At 41.8% G+C, this 24,210-nt stretch overlaps 1 protein-coding gene across 1 annotated transcript; it reads left to right on the top strand.

The window, feature by feature from the left end:
* The first annotated feature begins 190 nt into the window (after positions 1-190).
* On the top strand, positions 191-23,920 carry LOC130389671 (anoctamin-1-like). Its single transcript, XM_056599555.1, has 24 exons — positions 191-649; positions 3,675-4,142; positions 5,722-5,820; positions 6,256-6,407; positions 7,381-7,435; positions 7,906-7,957; positions 8,278-8,333; positions 8,558-8,599; positions 8,907-8,971; positions 9,099-9,233; positions 10,152-10,312; positions 12,676-12,758; positions 15,313-15,387; positions 15,508-15,582; positions 16,006-16,207; positions 16,576-16,687; positions 17,308-17,365; positions 17,753-17,853; positions 18,301-18,443; positions 19,418-19,570; positions 19,984-20,036; positions 20,305-20,489; positions 20,738-20,843; positions 21,338-23,920. Exons 1-24 carry the CDS (start codon positions 551-553, stop codon positions 21,596-21,598), a joined length of 2,991 nt encoding a protein of 996 aa, XP_056455530.1. The 5' UTR covers positions 191-550; the 3' UTR covers positions 21,599-23,920.
* The last annotated feature ends 290 nt before the right edge of the window (positions 23,921-24,210 follow it).

Here is a 24,210-nt window from a genome sequence, read left to right on the forward strand (position 1 = left end):
GGAAATCCAGACATTTGTATCCAGTTGGTTTTTGCAGTTAGCGAGAGAGCAAGAAGGAGAGAGTGAGAGAGGGAGAGAGGGAGAGAAAGAGAGAGAGAGAGAGAGAGAGAGAGAGAGAGAGAGAGAGAGAGAGAGAGAGAGAGAGAGAGAGAGAGAGAGAGAGAGAGAGAGAGAGAGATGGGGGTGAGTGCACCTCATGTATATCGTGGCTTTATCGTTGTCTAAGTTTAGATTCTGGCTCCAAAGACCGCTTCTCAAGTAACGAGTCCAGGCTCTCCAGCACACCCACTTCTAGAGCACAGACGGAACCATAAGACTGGGTAAAGCCCAAACGGATGTAGGAGCCACCAAGGCAAGAAGGCACAGGAGACAGCTAATTCTTCTGCCATTGGCATACCATGTGAAGGAGATCCAGGGTGATAAAGAAAGAACTACAACCCCCCACCCCCCCACCCCGGAAAAGAAGTGAAGCATTCAGTGTGACAGCAGCTCCCGTTGCCCCCTGCGTGCGTGCTTATTCCTCTATTACTCTGTTAGCTGTAATGGGAACATGGCAGAGGAGGGAGAAGAGTCTTCTGGCTGTCCCACAGCCCCCCAACCACAGTCTCCACATTTTCTTCAAGACGTCATATTCCACGGCAAGTTTAAAGTGAGTGTCAAAACAGGTTCACTTAAAAGAACCCGTGGGAGAGATTGAGAATGAGATATTGGCTTTGAGCTGGCAAATGATGCTCCATTAAAAGACAGCAGTCTAAGGAGTGATTGGGAAAAATACAAAGCAGAAGACTTTAGGAGCAGGATGAGCAGTGAGCTTGCATGTTTACATTCACTCAATTACACTTGGCTTTAGGAGGAGTGATGCCCCATCGCCCTTCCCTCTTCAAAAAACAATACCCGACCAATAATGTTGTGTTTAACTAATAGAATGACATAGCCTTTAACGCTTTAACACATAGAACGTCTGTGGTGGTGTCTAAACTCGATGTCTGTAGACGTCACATGGAGAAACCGCTGCAGTAGTTACATCAGCAGAGTTTAACAGGAGAGGATGCCTTCAAATCGGCTGCGAGGTGTGCCGAATACTTCAGGTGCATGCTACAGTGATTTGAGGTATGCTTAATGGGACTCTGAGCGGGGCATTAGATCAGTTAAATCAGGGTTTGTTGTGACTCAGAACCACTGTGTAGAACATGGCGTGAAATTGCACCGTAAGTGGAAAGAAAGGGAACACACACACGGGCGTTTTGGCCAGGCCGGCAGCCTCGTAAATCCAGAATGAACTTCGGCTCTGCACGCTTGGGACGTGGCCATGATCTCCGTAGAGCCGCTGAGGCGTGGCCTGGTAGGAGAGGGGAACGGCCTGCTAGGCACTGTTCACCCGGCCGCTGGACTCTGCTCTGCTCCTTTACAGTTCATAATAAAGCCTGTTGTACACATCGCATAATACATTTGATTCATGTATCACATTTATAAATGTAATCTATGCAAAGTGTTGCCTCCTGATGTTGAGAGGGGGAGGTGAAGGATATTCTGGGTAATGTAGGAAAGTTACACAATGGAGCAGCCAGAGAGTGACAAATTGCATATAACGATAAAGCACAATATTCAACATATCGAAAAAATAGGTCCTAGGCTGCGTTGTACTTCACCAATAGACCATTTCTAACTATATACACTTATATAACAATTTATATAAGTGTTTAAGGGTGTATTATTACTTTAATGGTATGTTGAGGCGTATGTGATTATTAACCACAAACTAATTTATCATGATTACTCTTTGAATACAAGAATTTGCTCAATGGCGATTCAAATTGAAATCCTTTAAAATACAAGTAAAAATAAAGTTTTACTTGTATTTTTTAACTCCAATATATTAGGACGCTTTCGTTTATTTGCCGACTATTGGTGAAAACCATTTTGACTCATGGTCGCCCCATACAACACAGTAAGAGAGATATGTAGCGGGACACAGTGTTCAATAGGAAACGATAGGCATGGGTTTTATCAGAAAATAGTGTTTTTAAGAGATTCTTTGGCAAAACCTCCAACTGTGGGAATGTGGGCTCCATTTGGCTTTACCATATAAATAGACTAGTCAAAAGGGTGGCCTGGTTATCTCCAGTATAAACATTCTGTAGAGCAATGAAACATGACCCCTAGTCATAGCACAGGACTACATCTTAGTCATTAAAATTACGACTTTACTACCACTGCTAAATAAGATGAATGTGTTTTTATTGACTGCCCCAAAAAACAATTTTCTCACTAATGGCGTCTTCAAATCCAAGGGGGCATCCGCTGGTGTCAGAGCTCTGGGTGAAATGTCAAACTGCAGACCAGGAATCTTGTCCTACATGAGTTATGGCGTTTGAATAAACAACTGAAAGAAAAGAAAAGGCGGGTGAAATGTGGTTTGCTGATTCAGCTCCTAGTGATCTACTGGTTAGTACAGACATCTCTGCAGCACAGCTGTTCATTAGCGTTCTAGTTTTGAGTGAGATCGAGTTTGAGTCCTATTGCCGGGACAATTGATGCTCTATCCAGTGATATGTAAACTTTTCATCGTTATAATTATCCTTGCTTCTTATCCCTCACAGAATTGTAGAATTTCACCTACATTGTTACAAATATACACAGATTATCCATTTGTATGTCATCATAATCACATTTTTCGGGCTTTGAAAATGCCTGTGTTATGGCTTTGTCTTTATGGACATTCATTAGGCAGCATTAAAACCTGTAAGGCATTTTCAGTACTAGCCAGACTTGGTCCTGTCGTTGTACCACTGGTGTGTTTACTGACCAACTGCTTGTACTTGAGGGTATAGTGCATTAGCTATAAGTAAGAGGATGTGGTGAAAAGTGTTGGAAAGCAGCCAGTTTTCCTTTTTGGTGTATTTTCTGCTTCAATCATGAGCATACTCACATCTTTAACGTTGCCAAGATGTGAATTGGTATTGCAATAAGACTTGCATATTATGTGAATCCCATAATATTCCATTGCTGAAGTTTAAGTTAAACAGGCCGTGGATTATTTTTTGTTTGACTTTAAATAGGTGGATTGCATACACACCCTGCCATCGCACATGCATGTATACATGTGACTGACGTACCGCGTGTCCTAAATCCTGCGCACTTAAAAACAAAGAGAAGCACAGAAACAAAAACCCCCATGCTCACATACACACAGGCACACACACACACACTTACACACACACACACACACAAACACACACACACACACACACACACACACACACACACACACACACACACACACTCACACACACACTCACAAAGGCACACACAAAGGAACACATACACACACAAAGGCACACACACACACAGGCAAACACACGACAACCACCTACTCACAGAAACAAAGGCACACCCACACACACACACAACACACACACAGGCAATCACAAACACAAAGGCATACACACACACTCACACACAAAAACACATAGGGGCACACACACCCCCAGATACAAACACATACACACACACAAACACAAAGGCACACACACACACACACACAAACACACACATAGGGGCACACACAGCCCCACATACAAACACACACACACAAACACATGTGGTGTCCACGTGGCTGCCCCTGCTGCTGTTCCCCGTCCTAAATGTCTGTGGTTGGCCCGTGTCTCTGCCAGCTACTGAAGACCCTGACCCCGGAGGAGAACACGCAGTGTCACTACGGCCTCTACTTCCAGGACGGCCAGCGGCGCGTGGACTACGTCCTCACCTACCACGTGAAGCGGCCCGGCGCCGCCCGCCACGCCCGCACCACCTCGCGCCTCCTCACCGACAACCCCCTGGCCCGCAGCCTGCGGCGAGGGACCCTGATCGGGGGCCGCCCCGGGGGGCAGGACAAGAGGCCCAGGGCCAGCCGCCAGGCAGAGAGGGCCGGGTTCCCCTCTCCTCCTCCCCCTCCTCCTCCTCCTCCTCCTCCTCCTCCTCCTCCTCCTCCCCCCGCTCCTTGCCCCGACGCCACGGATGCGGAGAAGGGCCTCGCCGGGACGCCGAGCTGGGACGAGCAGGAGGACGATAAGCGACGACGGCGGGAGGAGTTTGAGAAGAACCTTCTAGACATGGGCCTGGAGCTGGAGAGGGACGAGGATGTGAGTGAATGGCTCTGTGCACGTAACGCTTCATGATTGGGGTTGAGTTCTGGGTCTCCTCATGAGTCCCTTGGGTTGTAGACGGTTGAAGAAGAGGACAGTTGAAGAGGTATAGTGATTCAGAGTAAATAAATGACGATGCTCCCCTTGAGGTTAGTCTCAAGGAGCTTTTGGAGAGGATGTGGTAAAAAAAATTGTGAAGGAGGATGTGTCTGCTATTGCTTTTTGATACCATGACTATTTAAAGTTGCGTTTGCTTAGTTGGTTCATTGCTAAACTCATTGGCATGCTCGTCACTGTAGGAGGTACAAATCAGTTTGATGTCTAATATTGGAGCAGATTTTATTTTGCATCCATATGTTATATGTTATTATATCATCAAAGCGCAGTTAATACAATTTTGAGATTCACGCTAGTTATTAAGACAGAAGTTGCAGATGATCCACTCTGAACAAAGTCCAATTGAGTTTCAAAATGTAATAGCTGCGCACATCTAACTTATGAGTAGCTTGCCTTAGTGCTCGCTTTTGGTTGAAGTCCAGTAACGATAGGATACCACATGCTGCTCTATCCAGCCGGGAGGCCTACCCAGTCTGCAGCAGGGAGGGACCGGCCGGCTGGGCCGCTGATATCAGCTGTTTCAGCCGGTGGAGATGTAGCTGCAACAATGGATGGATGCATTGTGTTGGGCCTATAGGAGGGAAAGGGGTGTGTGTGTGTGTGCGTGCGTGCGTGCGCGTGTGTGTGTGTGTGTGTGTGCGTGTGCGTGTGCGTGTGCGTGTGTGTGTGTTATTATTTTTTTATACCAAGTATTTGACTACATGTTGCACCTGCAAGTCTAATTAACTTCTTAAAAACAATATTTTTAAATTGGGAGGAGAGAAAACACCAAGAAATCATAAAAATATGAATATTCAACTATATTCTTATACTCCTCAGCAATCTGCATAAAATAATTGGTCAGATATTTTTGTCCCAATTACTTTGATATGTCCTTTCAACGCATTGTCATCACAGCTAGCATTCCCGCTTTAATTTAGACTTAAAACTCAGATTTCTGTTAAACAACAGGATACAATCTGCGTAGTTGATATTGTAGGAATGAACCATTGCATAATAAACATTCTACTTATGTTAAAAATATAGATATCAGTCTATTGGACTGATATCTGATGGGAAAGAGTCCTTGCGAGGGGAATTTGACTTGGTGCAGCCAGAATCACTATGTTCCTGTCCATATACACTCTCTGTGTGTCCTACACCACTCCATGGATTTTACTTTTATGTTCTGGCTGCACCAGGTCAACTGCCCCTAGCGTCGACTCATTCCGATCAGAGATCAGTCCAGTAGACCTCTTCACAGAGGCGTCATCGTAGTACAAACACATGTTTGCTCACTTCCTGTTCCAGGGTAGTAGACTAAACTAGTAAAGATAAGTCTAGTGCAATGGTACATACAACTAGCCTACCCAGTGTTCATCCTAAGACGGTACCTCTGTGTAGAAAGTGTGAGGGTAAATGTATCTGTACTGCTATTGGTGAATATGCCTTCATCCTCCTGATAACGAGTGTGTCCCAGGGTAAGACTCCGGGGGTGGGCTTTCTAAAGATCCACGCTCCCTGGAACGTTCTCTGTCGGGAGGCGGAGTTCATGAAGCTAAAGATGCCGACCAAGAAAGTAAGGTTCTACTTTCTTGGTGATCTACATAACCTATGTTGTTGTTGCCCTATCAGCCCCTTTCTAACATGTGTTTTAACCTCTCTGTTGTCGCTCTATAACATGTGTTTTAACCGCTCTGTTGTTACTCTAGCATGTGTTTTGACCTCTCTGTTTTTGTTGTCGCTCTATAACATGTGTTTTAACCACTCTGTTGTCGCTCCATCTTAACCGCTCTGTTGTTGTTCCTCTACATGTGTTTTGTCCCCTCCGTTGTCATGAACACGGTTCTCTTGCTAACCCTTTCAAGTTCCATGATTTACCCTCTGTATGGGTGTACTCTAAAGCACACTTGGTGTCAGTCTTTAATCACAATACAAAGCAGACCAGTCCTCCAACCCATCATTGATTGAACTGACATGTGTGAATTTGTCTTCTGTGTTTGGAACCTTGTAGATGTACGCTATGAAGCAGTCCAGTAGTGTGGTGGAGAAGATCAACTCTCTGATCAGTAAGGTGTTAGAGCCACTCCGTCCAAGTGTGGAGGAACACAAAACCAAGAACATCAAGCACCTTTCCTACACATTCTCCCGAGAGAAACAGCATCTGTAAGTGCTAATGTTTACTATACTAGGGCAGTTATTGGTGTCAGTAGAACTATCGTTTGATGAAAATGTGAATTAATTCTCAATCTGATGGATTTCCCATATCATACCCCACAATTGGTGTATGTAGAGAGATGTATATACTATAATATACATCGGTAATAGATGTACAATGAACTACTATTCCCTAGATCAGATATATAGCATACAACTTTGTATATCGCCCCTGTCTAAGCGTCTTAGAGTACCATATTAAGCGCTATATAAATTGTATTTATTATTATTATTTATTATTATCTGACTGCTTGTGGGGATTGTAGTCCGTGTTTGGGGACCATCTTGTTCTGTAATCCTGAAGCCAAAAATAGGGAAAGTAATACTCCATTAACACCTCCTATATCTGTCCATCGACACACATAGTAGGCTGTGATGCCTGTTCCTCTTTTGCTAGTTAGATTATGTTCTCGGATGTGTTTTATGTAATAATTTTGACAAAGACACGCTATGCTCTCTACTAGAAGGATTAAGCCTTTATCATAGAGGTGGGATAGTCGGGGCAACCACAGGTATATCTTATTACCTTAATTATGTGCACTGGGATGCACCTACTATAACATCTCTGTAATAAAGGCCTATAGTAGAATATTAGAATAATAGCTTTTTATTTAAACTTTGTCAGCCCTGTGTGTTTATGTTTGTGTGTGTGTGTGTGTGTGTGTGTGTGTGTGTGTGTGTGTGTGTGTGTGTGTGTGTGTGTGTGTGTGTGTGTGTGTGTGTGTGTGTGTGTGTGTGTGTGTGTGTGTGTGTGTCTACATGTGTGTGTGTCTGTGTGTGTGTCCGTGTGTGTGTGTGTGTGTGTGTGTGTGTGTGTGTGTGTGTGTGTGTGTGTGTGTGTGTGTGTGTGTGTGTGTGTGTGTGTGTGTGTGTGTGTGTGTGTACGTTTGTGTATGGGTGTGCGTGTGTATTTTATTTACAGTTTCAACCTGTCAGACAAAGACTCATTCTTTGACAGTAGAACGAGAAGTTCAATAGTAAGTACAGTATTATGCCACATGAAATGCTTCTTATTCTCAATTCTGGGTTGAATTATATCTATTATCTATTATCCATCTATTAGATCAAGTTTATTCCATTATTGAAAACTGTAGTGTAATTGGTGAAAGTTAACTAGTTTAAAATCACCCACGCTGGCCTCTATGGACAGCAGCTTGCCATTAAATACAATCAGATAAGACTTGTTCATGAATAGCGCGACTCAGAGGTCACAACATGTGAACGTCCTCTTATTCGCTTGCAGCTAGTAATAGTTATAACACAGCAATTGTGGTCTGATTGAATTAAGTTAACACATTGAAGTGACTTGGATTTATGAAAGAGAAATAAAGTCAAGGGAAACTTTTGTCTCGGTAAATCTTAAAAATACCTGAAACCTATAAACCTATAACACACGTATTCTGCTCATGAATTAAACACTGAAGGTAATATTTATTTACAATGACAGGTCTTCGAGGTGTTGAAACGAACCAGATGCACAAAGGCCAAGTACAGCATGGGTCAGTCTTCTTTCAACCTTTTACATGTTTTGAGGGGCGTTTGTGAGACAGGGTGGGTTGAAGAAGAGAATGAACAGGGACAGTAGCATAGGACAGTAGACTGGAATTGAACCTGCGTATGCTACAAGGTGTATTGCACTAGCAGGTGGCGAAAAATCCTAATGGTTGTGTTGGGCATCCTGTGCGTTGTCTGTTCTATTTAATTGCAGTAACACAATGTGAAAGGTGCAGAAATCGACCTTAAAAATGTGTTATTTCACGTCAGACATTATACACTGTTTTACACGGCTTAACCTTTGTGTTGTTGTATTGTCCTTAAGGACTAACCAGTCTGCTCTGCAGTGGGGTCTACACGGCCGCATTCCCCCTCCACGATGTAAGTAGCTTCCAGAGATATAGCTGCACTGTATTCATTTCCATTTAACAAAACAAAGGGATAAGTCTGACAGCAGCAACTCATGGTCGATTATGTGCATTCATGCATTGATTTGAATGCACGAGAATCGTTAGTCTCAATCGATACAGTGGAATTATAACAAAGTGTACTGAGCAGCTTCAACAAAGCTCAGCCAATAGAATTACCTTATTTCCTGTTTCCAGGGAGATGTCAGTGGAGAACATGCAGAGCCCAACGATAGGAAGGTAAGATTGCTGTTCTAAGTTTCAATTCCGCATTGGGCAAGTGATAAGAAAACATTACACTTTGTCTAGGGAATGCCAACATTTGAACAATTATGAATTGTGTCAGTAAAAAACCTTTCTAGGTTAAAGAAAAGATGAAAAGGGAGTGATCCTAGAAAAGGGAATGTATTGTTTTATTATTGTCGTATTGTGAATGTACATTACATTAGTGGTTAATTTAAAGTTTACTTATTTTGTATGGATGACAGTTAAGGACAGGGAGAGATGTGCAAAATAACACAAATTAACCTGATTTCAATCCCTTCAGCTCTTGTATGAGGAGTGGGCAAGCTACAGTGTCTTCTACAAATACCAACCCATTGGTCTCGTACGGTGAGAACCTGAATCAAAGGACAGCGATGTTGCGATAAAGCCTATTGTTTGTCCAACTGCATTTCTGGATGTATGTCACTAATGTTGTAATAAACTACATTGGGTCAACGCTTTTTCTCTTTTATAGAAAATACTTTGGTGAGAAGATCGGTCTGTATTTTGCGTGGCTAGGTCTTTACACGCAGATGCTTATCCCGGCTTCCGTGGTGGGAGTCATTGTCTTCCTGTACGGATGTGCTACCGTGGACGACAATATACCAAGGTCAGAAGAACATCCTCTGTTACTTTGTTCTCTGGATCACGCTTATTTCTTCTGAATTCATAAATCATTGTTTGCCCATCATAATGAAAGTGTACATTTCTTCCGTCATCTATCCACTTTGTCTCTCTGCTATTACCAGCAGGGACCTTTATCAGCTTGGTAGTTCTACAGATGTAATAATATCATATACATTGTGCATATGATTGAACATTTTATGTGTCTCAGTTTGCGTATCATTTTCAAAATGTAATAGAATTTGTTATCTTTATAATGTTATGATATGTATACCTAACTCTATTACTAACTTCCCATCTTTCAAAAGGATCCAGGAACATAGATAACACACAATAATGTGTATATTGTACATACATGTTCATTTGGCTACATCTAGACGGCCAGTCGAAAAGATATCAGGTAATAGAGAGGCTCAGGAGGGGTTGGTAAAAGAAATGGTGCAATGAGACTGCATGACAAAAAAGGTAAGAGAGGAAGCAGACGAAATCTAGAAGGAAAGGGACAGAGAAACAAACATTTGAGGAATAAGCTGTCATCGCTCAGGGCCTGTGCTCCATCCGCTCTGCTTTCCATCAACCTGCAGGATACTCCCCCGCATGCACACATGCACCCGCACACACAGACACACACACTAACACTTGCGTTTAATTGCACGCACGCACGCACACATTCACACACATGCAATGACGCACAAACTCAAGGTTTGGTGTTTATATCCCAGTTCAAGCACTTTATTCCTTCTCTGAATAAAATAGTAGAATTTATATGTACTTTTCCCCATAAAATAAAAACTAAAATGATACAATGTTAATGTTATTGATCATCACATAACTTTATATAATTGTATAATTACATAATAATATAACACCACTCTATTGTTGCTGTCTTTTCTTGTGCTTTCAGCATGGAGATCTGCAACCCCGAGAACAACATCACCATGTGTCCTTTATGTGACAAAGCCTGCAGCTACTGGAAGCTGAGCACAGCTTGTGGGACGGCCAGAGCAAGCTATCTGTTCGACAACCCGGCCACGGTCTTCTTCTCCATCTTCATGGCCCTTTGGGGTGAGAGCGCTGTTTCCTCTTCTTCTTCATCTTCATGGCCCTTTGGGGTGAGAACACTGCTGTTTATATGTTTGAGAAAATGTGCGCAGGATGAGCCACGGTTCAGTTTCTCGCTGAAGATCAGTCTGGCCTCGCGCCCGTTTGAAACCCACTTTAAAACCCAAATAGTGGACTGACCAATCAGCGCTAAGTTGCAGGTTGGGCGATATTCCAAGGAACGAAGTTATAAACGTTACTCCGATTCTGTTAATATTAATGCCAGACGGATGTCGGAAGTTCGGATCCGTCCCTCGCGTTTTATTTATTCATTTCTGGATATTTAAGTTTTTGTTTATCATAGAGACATGTGTTCAAACTCAAAGTGAGGCACTGAAAAAAGTCTTGAATTGCTATTTGAGCCATTTCAATATTTTCCCAATGGACAAGAACAGGTGTCACTCATAAGACTTTGTGTCTGCTCTTGTAATGTACCAGGGGGACAGCACGGGTAGTAGATTCAACTAGTTAAGATGAGACTAACCATGACCCGGTACGTAAAAGCAGCAGACCCATACCTAGTCTGGCAACATCTGTGTTAGTTCTCCGATGACGCCTCTGTAAAGGGTCTACAGCCAGGTGTTCGTATTGATAAAGGTGGAGTCATTTCACCCTACTGATTCAGTAAAGCCAATGAATGAATAGGAAGATCCATTACAAGTGTTGCCACGGTGGTTTATGCCTCAATTACAGGTGTTGTGGTCAGATATATGCAGTGAATTTTGTGCCCACCGTTGTTTTCTAAGGTTCACAAGCCTTACTAGTTCATGAACACGATCAAAACAAAGCCCATTGCGCTATAACTGCCGGAACCATCCTAGATAGCTTAGCTTACCTCTGTCCTGCCAGTCTTCTGGGGGTTGGCTGGTAGAGACGGAGGGCAGGGTGAGAGGCAGGCTGGCATTACAAACTGTTTTCTTAAGCATTGAAAATAGCCACAAGCCCTCCCTAAGAACTCACTGCTCGCAACTCTACCTATAGCAGCTAGTCAGAACAGGGATAATGAAGCAGCAATGAGCCGTGTGAAATATTAAGAACCATAATAGAGATAGGACATTCCATTTAATTAAAAGGTGCTTAATATAGCAACCTATGGTTGTTTCTTTGGAGATGTCCATTGGTGGGCTGTATCATCATGCCAAATTAACTAAAAACATGACAATATATGTGTAGCTTAGCAAGTAATTAACTTTTAGACTATTATGTAACCAACTTTGTTTTTTTTCACATGCTTAAAACAATCAAACGTCTTGCACTAGCCAGAAGGTAGAAATCAGCAAGAAAGAAAAACACATTTTTTTGAGGAGTCTGTGACAGAGATGTTAGACCGAAGATAACGGCAGGCGATAAACTTTAGTGGCAGAGTGCTTGGGACTGCTCAACATTATTGTTGGGAAGAAAACTGATTGGAAGGTTTTTGCTAAACTCAAAAAACCTTTTTAAGCGTCTTGGAATTACAACCCAAAAGCCGGCTGCAATACAGCATAGAGACGTGGCTACTTGTGAGTGTAGTAAAACACTGTGGTTGTAAGACTGCAGAAGTACATCTTCGACCTTCTGCTAACGTCCCACTAACTATGTGCTGCAACCAGGAAAGCATGGCAGGCCAACACCAAAGTGTGAAATAAATGAGCAAAGAGAAGGTGCTAAGAGCACCCAGGAATAGTCCAGAAATCCTTCATGTTCCAAAAAAGAAATATATTCACCCATAATTCACCCATTTTTCATATTTGGCTTAATATCCACGACTAACACCTTACTTTGCCGCTGAACATTTGGACTACTTTACTTTGCGGAAGCATACATCAGCGTTAAGTATTAGGCTATCATGGGAAGGTGTTGTGTATGCTAAGCCCATAAGCCTGAAACAGGATATTGTAGACCCTCGTCCAGGAACTGGAGCATGCTCAGTCTCGGCATGCCTTTGGAGGGGCCGACACACGGCACCCTTCACCCCCTGCGGTCTCTCCAAGGGACCATCTCAACAAAGGAGCAATTCAATTCATACATGTTCAATGAGCCATGTGACTCATATTTTACAATATCATATTTTATTACCGCTCTTGAATAATCTTTGAAATAGTAAGTTGTTCAGTTTCAGGCACCGTAGAACTCATTTGTTGCAAGGTCTAGTTTCTGTTGTGTTCGTTTTTTCGATTATAACTCCTAAACTGCCTTCTGTTTCTGCAATTTGATCTCTACTGAACAGACCCTATGTTCAGGTGAACTCTTACACGACCGTCAACTTTATGTAAGCAACATTTTTTTAAAACTGTTTCATTAAGGCTTTGTAAGTGACTAGTCTTATTGTATTATGTGTTGTCTAGCTGCCATGTTTATGGAGCACTGGAAGAGGAGACAGATGAGGTTGAATTACGAGTGGGACCTGACTGGCTTTGAGGAGGAAGAGGTGAGTCACAGATCCGACTGGGATTCCCCTTACTTAGCTTACCCCCCATGCATGTGATCATTATCTACAAAGTAAGAATGAGAAAGTCAGCAAATAGAAGATACAGGAAATAAGTGTCATTAATTTCCAACGCTTGTTAATTGTGGATTTGAATTGAATGCATGATTTAAAGTTTATTTAAGGTGTGCTTAACCATGCAGACTTGCCATTTGTTTTACAAAACGCAGTATTGGGTTGTACCACACAGCTCCACAGAGGTTTCTGCCTGGGTAGAGTTTACTGCATGCATTTCAGATGTTTTTGGTGCACGGTTATGTTTCTTTCAATCTGTCGACGGGAACCTTCTGCAACCCAAGAAGAGTTCAAGCCAAACGTGAACTGCTGCACAAATATGCAATGCATGAGGCAAGAGGGGACTGACCAGCATCACTATTTCTGGACCAAGAGCACCTCGGGCATCTCTTCTACATGCGTACACACATGTCCACCAGCCAGATACCCAACAGCCCTCCATCCCACTTCACCCATAGCTCCACCTGCTTCAGGGAGTGGGCAGCACAAGTTCCTCCCAGCTGCCCCTGTGGATGGGGATGTCATCACAAGCAGCTTCAGGAAGAGGCTGTGGATGGTGATGTCACCACAAGCAGCTTCAGGAAGAGGCTGTGGATGGTGATGTCATCACAAGCAGCTTTGGGAAGAAGATAAGGATACTGACTATATCCAAAGCAGCTTCAGGGAAAATGTGTGGATGGTTACTAATTTCGTTGGAAATAATTGCAACTTTAAAGTTCAAACAAATTAAGATTCACCTGAGAGGTAATGAAACTTAATACAAAAAACAATGGCCAACAGGTTCTCCCCATCTCCTAGTGGTTTCTCTCCCCTTCTGTCTCTTTCCCCATCCCTCTTGCAGTACTGGCTCACATTGATTTGTTTTGTATGTTAATTTTGGTGTGTTTGTTTCTTTCCAGGAAGACCTTAAGGTTTGTAACATTCCATTATATTCACTAAAGAGATTCTTCACCCGTCTTTATTTTCCAGTAATCTCCTCGTTGGCTCAAGCTTATCTCTATCTGCATTCTATACTCACAAGGAGCAGTTCCGAAGTCGGATTCTGAAGCTAATAGTCTAATGCAATCATTCTTATGTTTATTATACTTACTAATAATTGTATTATTATTATTATGATAAAACATAGTCTAAGATAACATTGATTTAAGATAGGTCAAACTGTGTGTGTGTGGAGCATTGATTTAAGCTGGGTCTAGCTAAATCTAGAAGATAGGTCTAGCTGGGTCTGGAACATTGATTTAAGATTGGTCTAGCGGGTGTGGAGCATTGATTTAAGAGGGCTCTGCGTTAGACCATGATTAACAATGGCTTTTAGCAGTATAATTAGAAAGAAAATAACCATAACAATCCATAATTGAACATTCATCAAGACTACAGTGGTCCTTGTCGTTTGTATAATTACCATCAACCAGCCCTTTAACTTCACAAAGTTGTGATGATTGTGTTGATATGGTCTATCCATCAAACCAAATGACAAACTTAAAAAGCTTGGACTTGAGACTGGGGTACTGGCTTTGTTCTATCTGAAACCATTGAGTCTCAGGGTTGTAGTTGTAATTTCATTGTGTTGCATCATTAAGATGTGCACCCAAAATGGGCTCACAAAAGGAACATAACTGCATGGCTCAACTACAAGTTTGTGGGCAATATGCTCAAAGGAAACAGTGGTCTCTTATCAGCGTGTTGAAAGGGAAATGCCTATGCTTGCATCATTTTAGGGTTACCAAATCAACGAAGATGTGACACGGAAACATTCTTTGAGTTCCAAAAAATACAACTCCTTGAAGCCGAAATTGCTATATGTTGTTTTCTATTTTATATACATATATCCTATTGTTTATCCTAAAGGTTTTTTCTGAAACTTTCTACTTTCCTTTTTTTTCTCTACGCTTTTGCAATCTCTCTGTATACTTTTCCTACTACAAGTAAGTTCTGATTAACAAGCTTTGTGATCATCCCATGTCCTCAAACATCCTGCTCAGAAAGCTTGTTTTCTATCCACTTCAGCTACTCTGAAGTTGCATGAAATGTATTTATCTTCATGTGTCTATGAAAACAAAACTGTCACTAAAAATTGGATCAATTGAATCTTGCATAATGTTTGATCAATCCTAATCAAAAACAGGAATGATTTTATCATGTAGCTAGACATGACCATATAAAAAAGTTCTTTGACAGCAGTTGACAATCAGTTTTGTTTCCATGACGATCAGTGCCTGCGGATAAACTGATGCACAAATGTATTTCGACTGAAGCCCAGCAATATCTTACTTCAGTGTTCATTGTTATCAATAATTATTGACTTGTTTCATTTGGAAATGCAGTCCATTGGAGTTGATCATTACTGGGTTACAGTAATTCACCCTTATGCCATTTATATTGTCTTTTGCAACAGTTTTTATGTATGAATAGCCCCAAGCTACTCTAGCACAGGGCTAATGACTCGACTCTCTGTCTTTACTTTGTTGCATGCCTACATCAGGACCACCCGAGGGCAGAGTATGAACTACGGGTCATGCAGAAGTCCCAGAAGAAAGAGAAAGGATCACTGAAAAAGGTAATTCCAAAGTCCTTGTATGGTACTATGACGATGCAAGTGTGTACGATACTTCCAGCGCTTTACAAACTAAACAATGAATCTTGATAATCGGAACACTGTATTCTGTCTTGTTGTCAGGCCGAGGAAGAGAAGCTGACGTGTCGAGACCGGCTGCCCGCTTACATGACCAACCTGGTGATGATGCTTCTAATGGTGAGAAAACACACACAATAATGTTATCTATGCTGGTTTACGATTTCTGTATTCTATGGTTTGGATTGTATTTGTTTAACCAAGGATTTGTCCAACTTAGAAGTAAGGTTGAGGAATAAAAGCATAAAATCTGTATTGTAGCAACTACGTATATGTAAAAAAAAACGTGTTGCATCTATACACTATTGCATCTACACTCCTAAAAACCGTCAAACCAAGCGATTTATGATTATTTCCATTTGTTACATACTATAAATAGGCCTCCTAAGTACCCCTGCATTGATCCTTACACGTTCATTAAAACACTAAATGACAAAGGGGTCCCTGCTGTGGGAACACCATACCAATCAGCTGTTAATCATTACGTTTGCCTATTTTCCCCAAATAACGCATCTCTGTACTGCCGCTGTCTGTTCCCATCAGATTGGCGTGACGTTCGCCATAGTCTTTGGCGTGATCCTCTACCGCATCTCCACCAAGGCAGCTCTGCACATGAGCTCCAACCCCATCACACGCAGTCACGTCCGCCTGACCGTCAAGACCACCGCCGCCATCCTCAACCTGGTGGTCATCCTCATCCTGGACGAGGTGTACGGGGCCGTAGCACGCTGGCTCACCGTGTTGGGTGGGTAGGACCACGGGGGCGGGTAGAACCACGGGGGTGGGTAGGACCACGGGGGCGGGTAGGACCAAGGGGGGGACTGGGGGGAGGGGCTTTCACCACGACAGGAAGGGCGTGCGATTGAGTGAGTGAATGTGTGTGTGTGTGTGTGTGTGTGTGTGTGTGTGTGTGTGTGTGTGTGTGTGTGTGTGTGTGTGTGTGTGTGTGTGTGTGTGTGTGTGTGTGTGTGTGTGTGTGTGTGTGTGTGTGTGTGTGTGTGTTGCTAGATGGCTGATGCAAGGTGAATGAGCATGAACAGCAGGACTACGAATGTGTCAATCATTAATTATTTCTCTCCAACACTAAATGAAGCTTGATCGTATTTCTTTCAGAGGTTCCAAAGACAGACAAGAGTTTTGAGCAGCGTCTTATCTTCAAAACGTTTATCCTGAAGTTCGTCAATGCATTCACTCCAATCATCTACATTGCTTTCTTCAGGGGAAGGTGTGTTCCTTAGCAACAGCTATACTCTGTACTCTCTGTAAACTCTCATTGTTGTTTTCTTGACTTTTAAGATATTTATGATTCCTTGTGTGATGGCACATTTAATTGCCTGTTATATTATAATTATAATTATTATTATATATTATATAATGACATGTATTTTTATCCCCTGTTAACAATAACATCTACATTTCCAATTCTTTACCATTTGAAAATGTGTAAGCGGTTAGTTATTGGACTGTTTGAGACATCCTTCTAGGTAAAAAAATATGTAAAATATATATATATATACTCTCACAGAGACATTTCCACCCATTCCCATAGGTTCTTATTATATAAGCAATAGAAATAGGTAATATATTGTAATCTAAAACATTTTGTATTTTTGTTTTGATCATGTGTGGACTGGTCAAACATTGGCAAAGTGAGACTACTTTCAAAGTTATTTAATTACATTACATTGGCAATGAATACATAGAAAATATGAATCGTATGTGAATGCATGCGATGTAGCTACAATATCTTATTTTTACTTTACATGCTTTTCAAGATCTCTAGATAAAATTATAATGACTAACACTGCTACTCTATGACCATCTGTTTTGTTATTTTTACCCTAGGCTAGTTGGCAGACCGGGTAGCTACTTGTATGTGTTTGAGTCATACAGAATGGAAGAGGTAAGAATTTGACAACCATTTTATAAATATATATTCATGCAGTGAACAAAAATACAAGTCATTATAATCATACAATCCCAGAATCTCTGCCAAACAGGCAGAACAAAACAACACATTTTGGTCTGCAAAGTGGAATTGCAGACATTGTCAGGGAGTAGCAATACAGACGTACACACACACACACACACACACACACACACACACACACACACACACACACACACACACACACACACACACACACACACACACAAACACACACAAACCTGATATTAAACTGGGTGACTCTGCCACTCCACAGATTGCTGAACAAATCAAATGTGTTGCTGACGTTAATGGGAGATGAATCTGTAGTAACTGCTCGACTGTTGCCCGTTCCCCTTCCAGTGCGCCCACGGGGGCTGCCTGATGGAGCTGTGTATCCAGCTTAGCATCACCATGCTGGGGAAACAACTGATACAGAACAATCTGTTTGAGATCGGAGTACCGTGAGTAGTCACTGTCGACTGGGCGTCTCAACCGTGTGTGGGTGACTGGAGATATTGCAAAACACTTTATTCCAGCTCATTCCATTTTCTTTTCCTCATTTCTCAGCGGCTGGCTCCGGCTGGCTGTTGTTATTTAATAACTATACATTATAAACTGGAGGGTTAGGGTTAGGGTTACCATAACACATAATATAATATTGTAAAAATTGCTTGTTGGCAACCCAGGAACAAGCATTTCCATAAATCCATCAAATGAAGATAATGAAATTGAGTGAAAAAAAAATGTGATTGCTATGACGAAAGTTACATACTTGTAAGGACATATTTTGGTGATCATGTCTTCTTGATAAACAAAGCCTACCTTTTCGATTATAATCAGAAGTACATATAAAATACTTCCCGTGCCATCTCCAACAGCCTGATTGTATGTGCTTGTGTGTTACACAGGAAGATAAAGAAGCTGATACGCTACATTCGATCAAAGCGTCAGGCCTTCCAGGAAGAGGAAAGGCAGAAGAGGTTGCAACGATACGAGATAGACCACTTCCTGGAACCATTCGCTGGCCTAACTCCTGAGTATATGGAAATGAGTCAGTATCTCGCACACATACACACAGAATCACATGATATTATATGTGCAATATGGATGGCATTATAAAAGTTTTGATGAGGATGAAGGTTGTAACAAGATTCCAGGGCCTATATATATACTGGTGCTGAAAGGAAGTGTTTAGGAGGGTGCCGTATCCATGCAGCCGAGGTGCTGACTGTATAAGCAGACACGCACTCTTCCTGGCCTTGTTGCATATCAGCACCAGAGTGTGTTGGATGATGGACTTGCTCAGCTGTTCCTCAGAGACCAACTCTCAGGAGACTGCGTGTGAACCTGAGGTTCTTGGACACTGGCTGATTGAAGCCATGTGACATAATTTGACCCGGGGAGAGTCATGGCCCTTGAATGTTTTGGGGGACTGAAGGAACCCTCACTCCCAGACGGTTCTCCCAGTCTCTTCAGAGCGGGCCAGGACCTGCTTCTAGTTGCCAGCATTTGAGATAATATTGGATTATAGAAGAATGCTCTTCAGGATTACACAGACGCAGGATTATAGTGCGAAACTAATTACAAGAGTGTTTCTTTGGAAGATTTCTGTAAATTCTTGTCCTTAAATGAATTAAAATAAGGCAACAATACTTACATACTGCCGCTAGTTATTTGAAGACTGCGGTGCGGAGTGTCAGTAAGGTTATGCCAGGACAGTCTCAGAGACAGCTGGCTACATGGTTGGCATTGGGTCGAGAAGCTCACATTTCTCAGTATTAGAGGGTTGAGTCCGATTGGACATTTAACCCGTTTTAACGCCTCAATTGAAGGACTCTTTCACATGCACATATGGTTGATTATATTGAATCAGTTCAAATAAAAATGCTCATCATATCAGTTATGATCGTTATATTAATAATATTATTATAGTATTTGAATATTATTTATTGAAGATTACTGTTTGGTTTTTGATATGAACACATTTGAATGTCCTCCATTCTCTATGTTCTCGCCTCCCTGCAGTCATACAGTTTGGTTTCGTGACGTTGTTTGTGGCGTCGTTTCCTCTCGCTCCGCTCTTCGCTCTGCTCAACAATATTATTGAGATCCGTCTTGATGCCAAGAAGTTTGTGGGTGAGCTCCAGCGGCCAGTGGCAGCCAGAGCCAAAGACATTGGTGGGTAAAGCACGTTCAGGAACCACACTCAAAGAGAGTGGTATTTGTTAAGATAGCAACGCAGCACAAGTATCAGTTTGGATACCAATGTCTGCTTAATAACTATACAAATATATGTTAAAACCTATATCTTCTGCATTGTTGTATGCACGTAATTTGCATATAATCGTATCGTTGTACAATGTCACTTTAGTTTTTCAAGGAATGGAACACAATGGTGTTGTGAATGCTTTTTGGGGCGAATTTTAAATGTATTTTAAGCCACCATTTCCAGAAAATGTCTTTTACGCTATCAGATTCAATACTTTTTGTTGTTATTATTGCAGATTGGTATGTCACCTTTAAAAGATTAGAAGCAATTGTGTTTTGAAGTCTGCGTTTCATTCTTCCTGGCATTCATTGTGTGTTTGTAGGTATATGGTACAACTTACTTACAGGAGTAGCAAAGGTTGCTGTCATCATAAATGTAAGTAATACGTGTCTGCCCACATTTGGTGTACAAACTAATTGTGTTTACTACTTTATAGGTTGAATAACCAATTTATTGAATCGTTGGAACATAAAATAATAATGTTTTATATAATAGAAGAATAATAATCAACAATTAACGGCAATTAGCTAATTAACCATCTGGATATACATTTATAGACAGTATTAAGTATCCACTGCTCCCTCAAGTTCATTTGTGTGGGCTTCATCATATCTGTGTGTTTGTCTTCATCTTGACCCGCCAGGCCTTTGTCATTTCCTTTACGTCGGACTTCATCCCCCGGCTGGTTTACCAGTACACCTACAGTACCAACGGCTCCATGTTTGGCTTTGTGAACCACAGCCTGTCCTATTTTAACGTCAGCCACTTCCAGGACGGCAAGGAGCCCATGGACCCTCTGCATTTGGGTTATGCGGTTGAGATTTGCAGGTAAGGGGAAGTTTGTCACAGAGAGTCACATCATGCTAATCATCCCTTAACGTTGGCCTCATTGGAGGTTAACAAGGTCACACATCATGCTAATCATCCCTTAACGTTGGCCTCATTGGAGGTTAACCAGGTCACACATCATGCTAATCATCCCTTAACGTTGGCCTCATTGGAGGTTAATCAGGTCACACGTTGCTTAACGTTGGCCTCATTGGAGGTTAACCAGGTCACACGTTGTTGTTCTGCAGGTACAAGGACTACAGGGAACCACCATGGTCCACCTCTCCTTATGAGATCTCCAAGGAGTTCTGGGCTGTCCTGGCTGCAAGACTGGCTTTTGTTATCGTCTTTCAGGTAAAAGTCTATACACAGCCCCATAGGTAGATCAGCCTCCATTGTTATCCACAAATGTAGAGGAGAATAGCAGAGGAAAGGAAAGGTGAGGAAATGAGTGAAAAGGAGACAAGAAGAGGACCATTGAGCTAGTAGATGTGAGCAGAAGAGGATGAGAGAGGAGAGAGTCCGAGAGATAGCATCCTATCACCCTATCGCAGACAAAGCACAAAAATTAACAAATAATTGATTGTATCAATTCGACAATTTTTACATCCCGAACTTCCCATGTCTCGCAAACCACATGAAGGCATTAGAATAAAATGAGGATTGAACCGAAGTATTGTGTTATGACAACATTTCTCCTGGGCAGAAGTTAACCTGCTGTAACAGGCTTTACGTAACTGACCCCCAAAATGCAGTTGAAGTCCAGAGTTGTTCAGGTTAATGTTTGCATCCCCTTTGTCTCACCACCACCTCCTCCTCCACACCCCCCCTGGCCCTCTTCCCCTCAGAACGTGGTGATGCTGATGAGTGACGTGGTGGACTGGCTGATTCCAGACATCCCCAAGGACATCAGCATGCAGATCCACAAGGAGAAGATCCTGATGGTGGAGCTGTTCATGAGGGAGGAGCACGGGAAGATGCAGCGGATGGGGAGCACGGCGTCCACGGGGGCCAAGCAGAAGGGCAGCAGCAACAGTTACCCCCCCGTCCCAGTGGCGCGGCAGCGCAGCATGCCCCCGGCCCACTGCTACAAGCCCAATAACGTCTGACGTGCGGGGGAGAGAAACACACTGGCCTCACGCAGAGCGTCGACAATGTGAGGCTACATCACAGGATCTATGACGTATTCCTTGTCCACAACATTCCAACATGGATAGGGGAACTTCTTTAAGTGGTTGTTAACTATCAACACATTTCAAAGAAGTTTCCACCGATAGCTAGACAAAAGTAAGGGATTTGTTTCAGAACACTATTTATCGACACTATAAACCTTTACATTTATCGTTCTCTCCCATCGCACTGCTTCTTAATAATGGCTAGGGTAGTTAGTTTGCTACCTCATCTTAGGTCACAGCTGTAATCCTGGTTAGACTATTCCACTATGCAGTTTTCCAAAGATGATATTTTCATAGGTTTCTTTAAAAAAAAATGGAACTTGGTATTCAGCCATGTATGTTATGTAAGGCATATATAAGCACACACAACTATTTAAAGTGAATACAGGTCTTGAAAGAGCAAGGTCCAGCCTCATGCTCAAAGAAGGAACCCACCACCTTTCAGCTGGGAGACTTCCTACACTATCCTGCGCCTGCCCCCACCTGTATTCATTCATTTTCATATAATATGTTAAGTTGGTATCCACTCTGTATTTATTTGTACACATCAGTATTCGTTGTTTTTTTTATAGATTCAACCAATACTTTATTTTAACAGTTTCTAGATTAAAACTAGTTCTGCTTGCAAGTCACATATTTATTTGAAAGTGGAAAACGATTATGCAGAATATAAAGCTCCAAACAAATGCATACAGTTTGAATAGAGAAATCATGGTCATTTGGCGCGTTTGCTTTTTTTTTTCTGAACTAGTTACTGTTGTGATGGCCTTCAAGTAAATGGTGTACACTTTTGCCCAAAAAAGTAATCACATTGAATAATAAAACGATATGCTTTAATGTTTAAAACAACTGTCAAACACCGTCTAAACATACTGCTAAGCAAAGTAATGTTCCTTGGCTCAATTCTTTGTCTTTTTCTGTAAAATGAGTTTGTGCCATGGAAAACTAAACAAATAAATGTCACACACTATTGTGATCTCAAATTCACTACCTGTATATACTATTTATAGTGCACTTTCCGTTTGCCTCAAATACTTGGTTGCATTGGAAATCTAGAAGTTCTTCTTTTAACAGAGAACAAAACCCCGACCCCCATAGTAGATTGTTTTACATCAGAGTACTCCCTCTCTAGGTGAACACGTGCTAGTGCATGTCTCACCGCCCATTGGCTATGGTTAACCGGCAATCACCATGGATACCCTGCTTGTTAAGGATTGATGCGAATATCCTCAATCTAAATCTTGCGTTTGAAGAAACGCACTGATGTTATTTTTTAATAAGTCAGCAAGTTAGGTTATTTTTCGGAGTTGAGTTACCTTTTTGTACAACACACTGTAGCATTACATTATCTGGCAGTACTTTTTTTCCTGCATCATACATCCTTCAAACGCCAGTAGCAAAATTATGATGGTCTCTTACTTGTATTTTTAAAAGTTGTATTTGTCCAAAAATGCTACTACGGCAATACTGTCATTTGTTTCCCAAACAAATGGAAGATAAAACACAACGAATACCCCCAATAATACCAGTGTGGGGTCAACTAACACTTACTTTTAAAGTACTTGTGGATTGATGTGGAATAAACTAATTCGATCCTTTGTGGTGTGGTGGTCTCGTGCTAGGTATAACTCGGAGAGTGGTAAATGGTCAACAACGTGGTTTATTGTAACAGAGACACAAGGTAAAGGGCTTGCGTTCTAGATGGTTCATGAAGCATCTGCCGAACACAGGTAAACAAACAGTTATATTGGGAGTGGGCGGAAAGGTAAATAAGCCACGCCTAGATTCTAATGTACCCAGGTAAACCTTCGGTCTGTCTTGGCTTAATGGCAAAGTGGCCATGTTTGTAGTCTTTAACTTATCTATAAGATCATTAAAACCTTATATGGTGTTGTCCATTATGTGGTGAAGTAACCATTCATAACTGTGATTAGCTTGAAACATGTCATCAGAAACAACATAGACTAAAATAATTTACATCAAGATGAGTACACTTGTGAATGGATGCGATTTCTGATCATCTATAAGGAAATGTCCCATTATGTCTTACTGTCGCTACACCGACCAACATTAGACATGGAACACTCTATTGGGTTGGACCCTGGACTTCCTTTATTGAAACCAAAACATACACAACACATTCAAAGAAATTCCCAGGTAGGGGAGCTGGCCGTGGTGCTGATCTGTCTGCTACTATTTAGTTAATTAGCAGTTTTTATCACATCCTTAATGAACAGGGAGATGTTAGGCATAAGGCAACGTATACAAGGATGCCCACACAATAGGCTGCAGACATCGAGGTTGAACTCCATCTGGAGGTGGATCTCCCTACCACCTTGCAGCCTCCTACCTAGAGGCCTGCTGAGTGTGGAGCAGGAATGTACTGTACTGTAAGAACGATGCATGTTGCAATAATATTCACAACATTAATTTGCTGGAAAATCTGAATATTATAGGAAATTAATATAAAGGCATAACCACGTTCATTATGTGTTTAAGTTTGAGTGTAACCAAGTAACACTAAATAAATAAAAATATATGTATAT

The sequence above is a fragment of the Gadus chalcogrammus genome, chromosome 9 (genome assembly GCF_026213295.1).
Source record: "Gadus chalcogrammus isolate NIFS_2021 chromosome 9, NIFS_Gcha_1.0, whole genome shotgun sequence".
Taxonomy (NCBI): Eukaryota; Metazoa; Chordata; class Actinopteri; order Gadiformes; family Gadidae; genus Gadus; species Gadus chalcogrammus.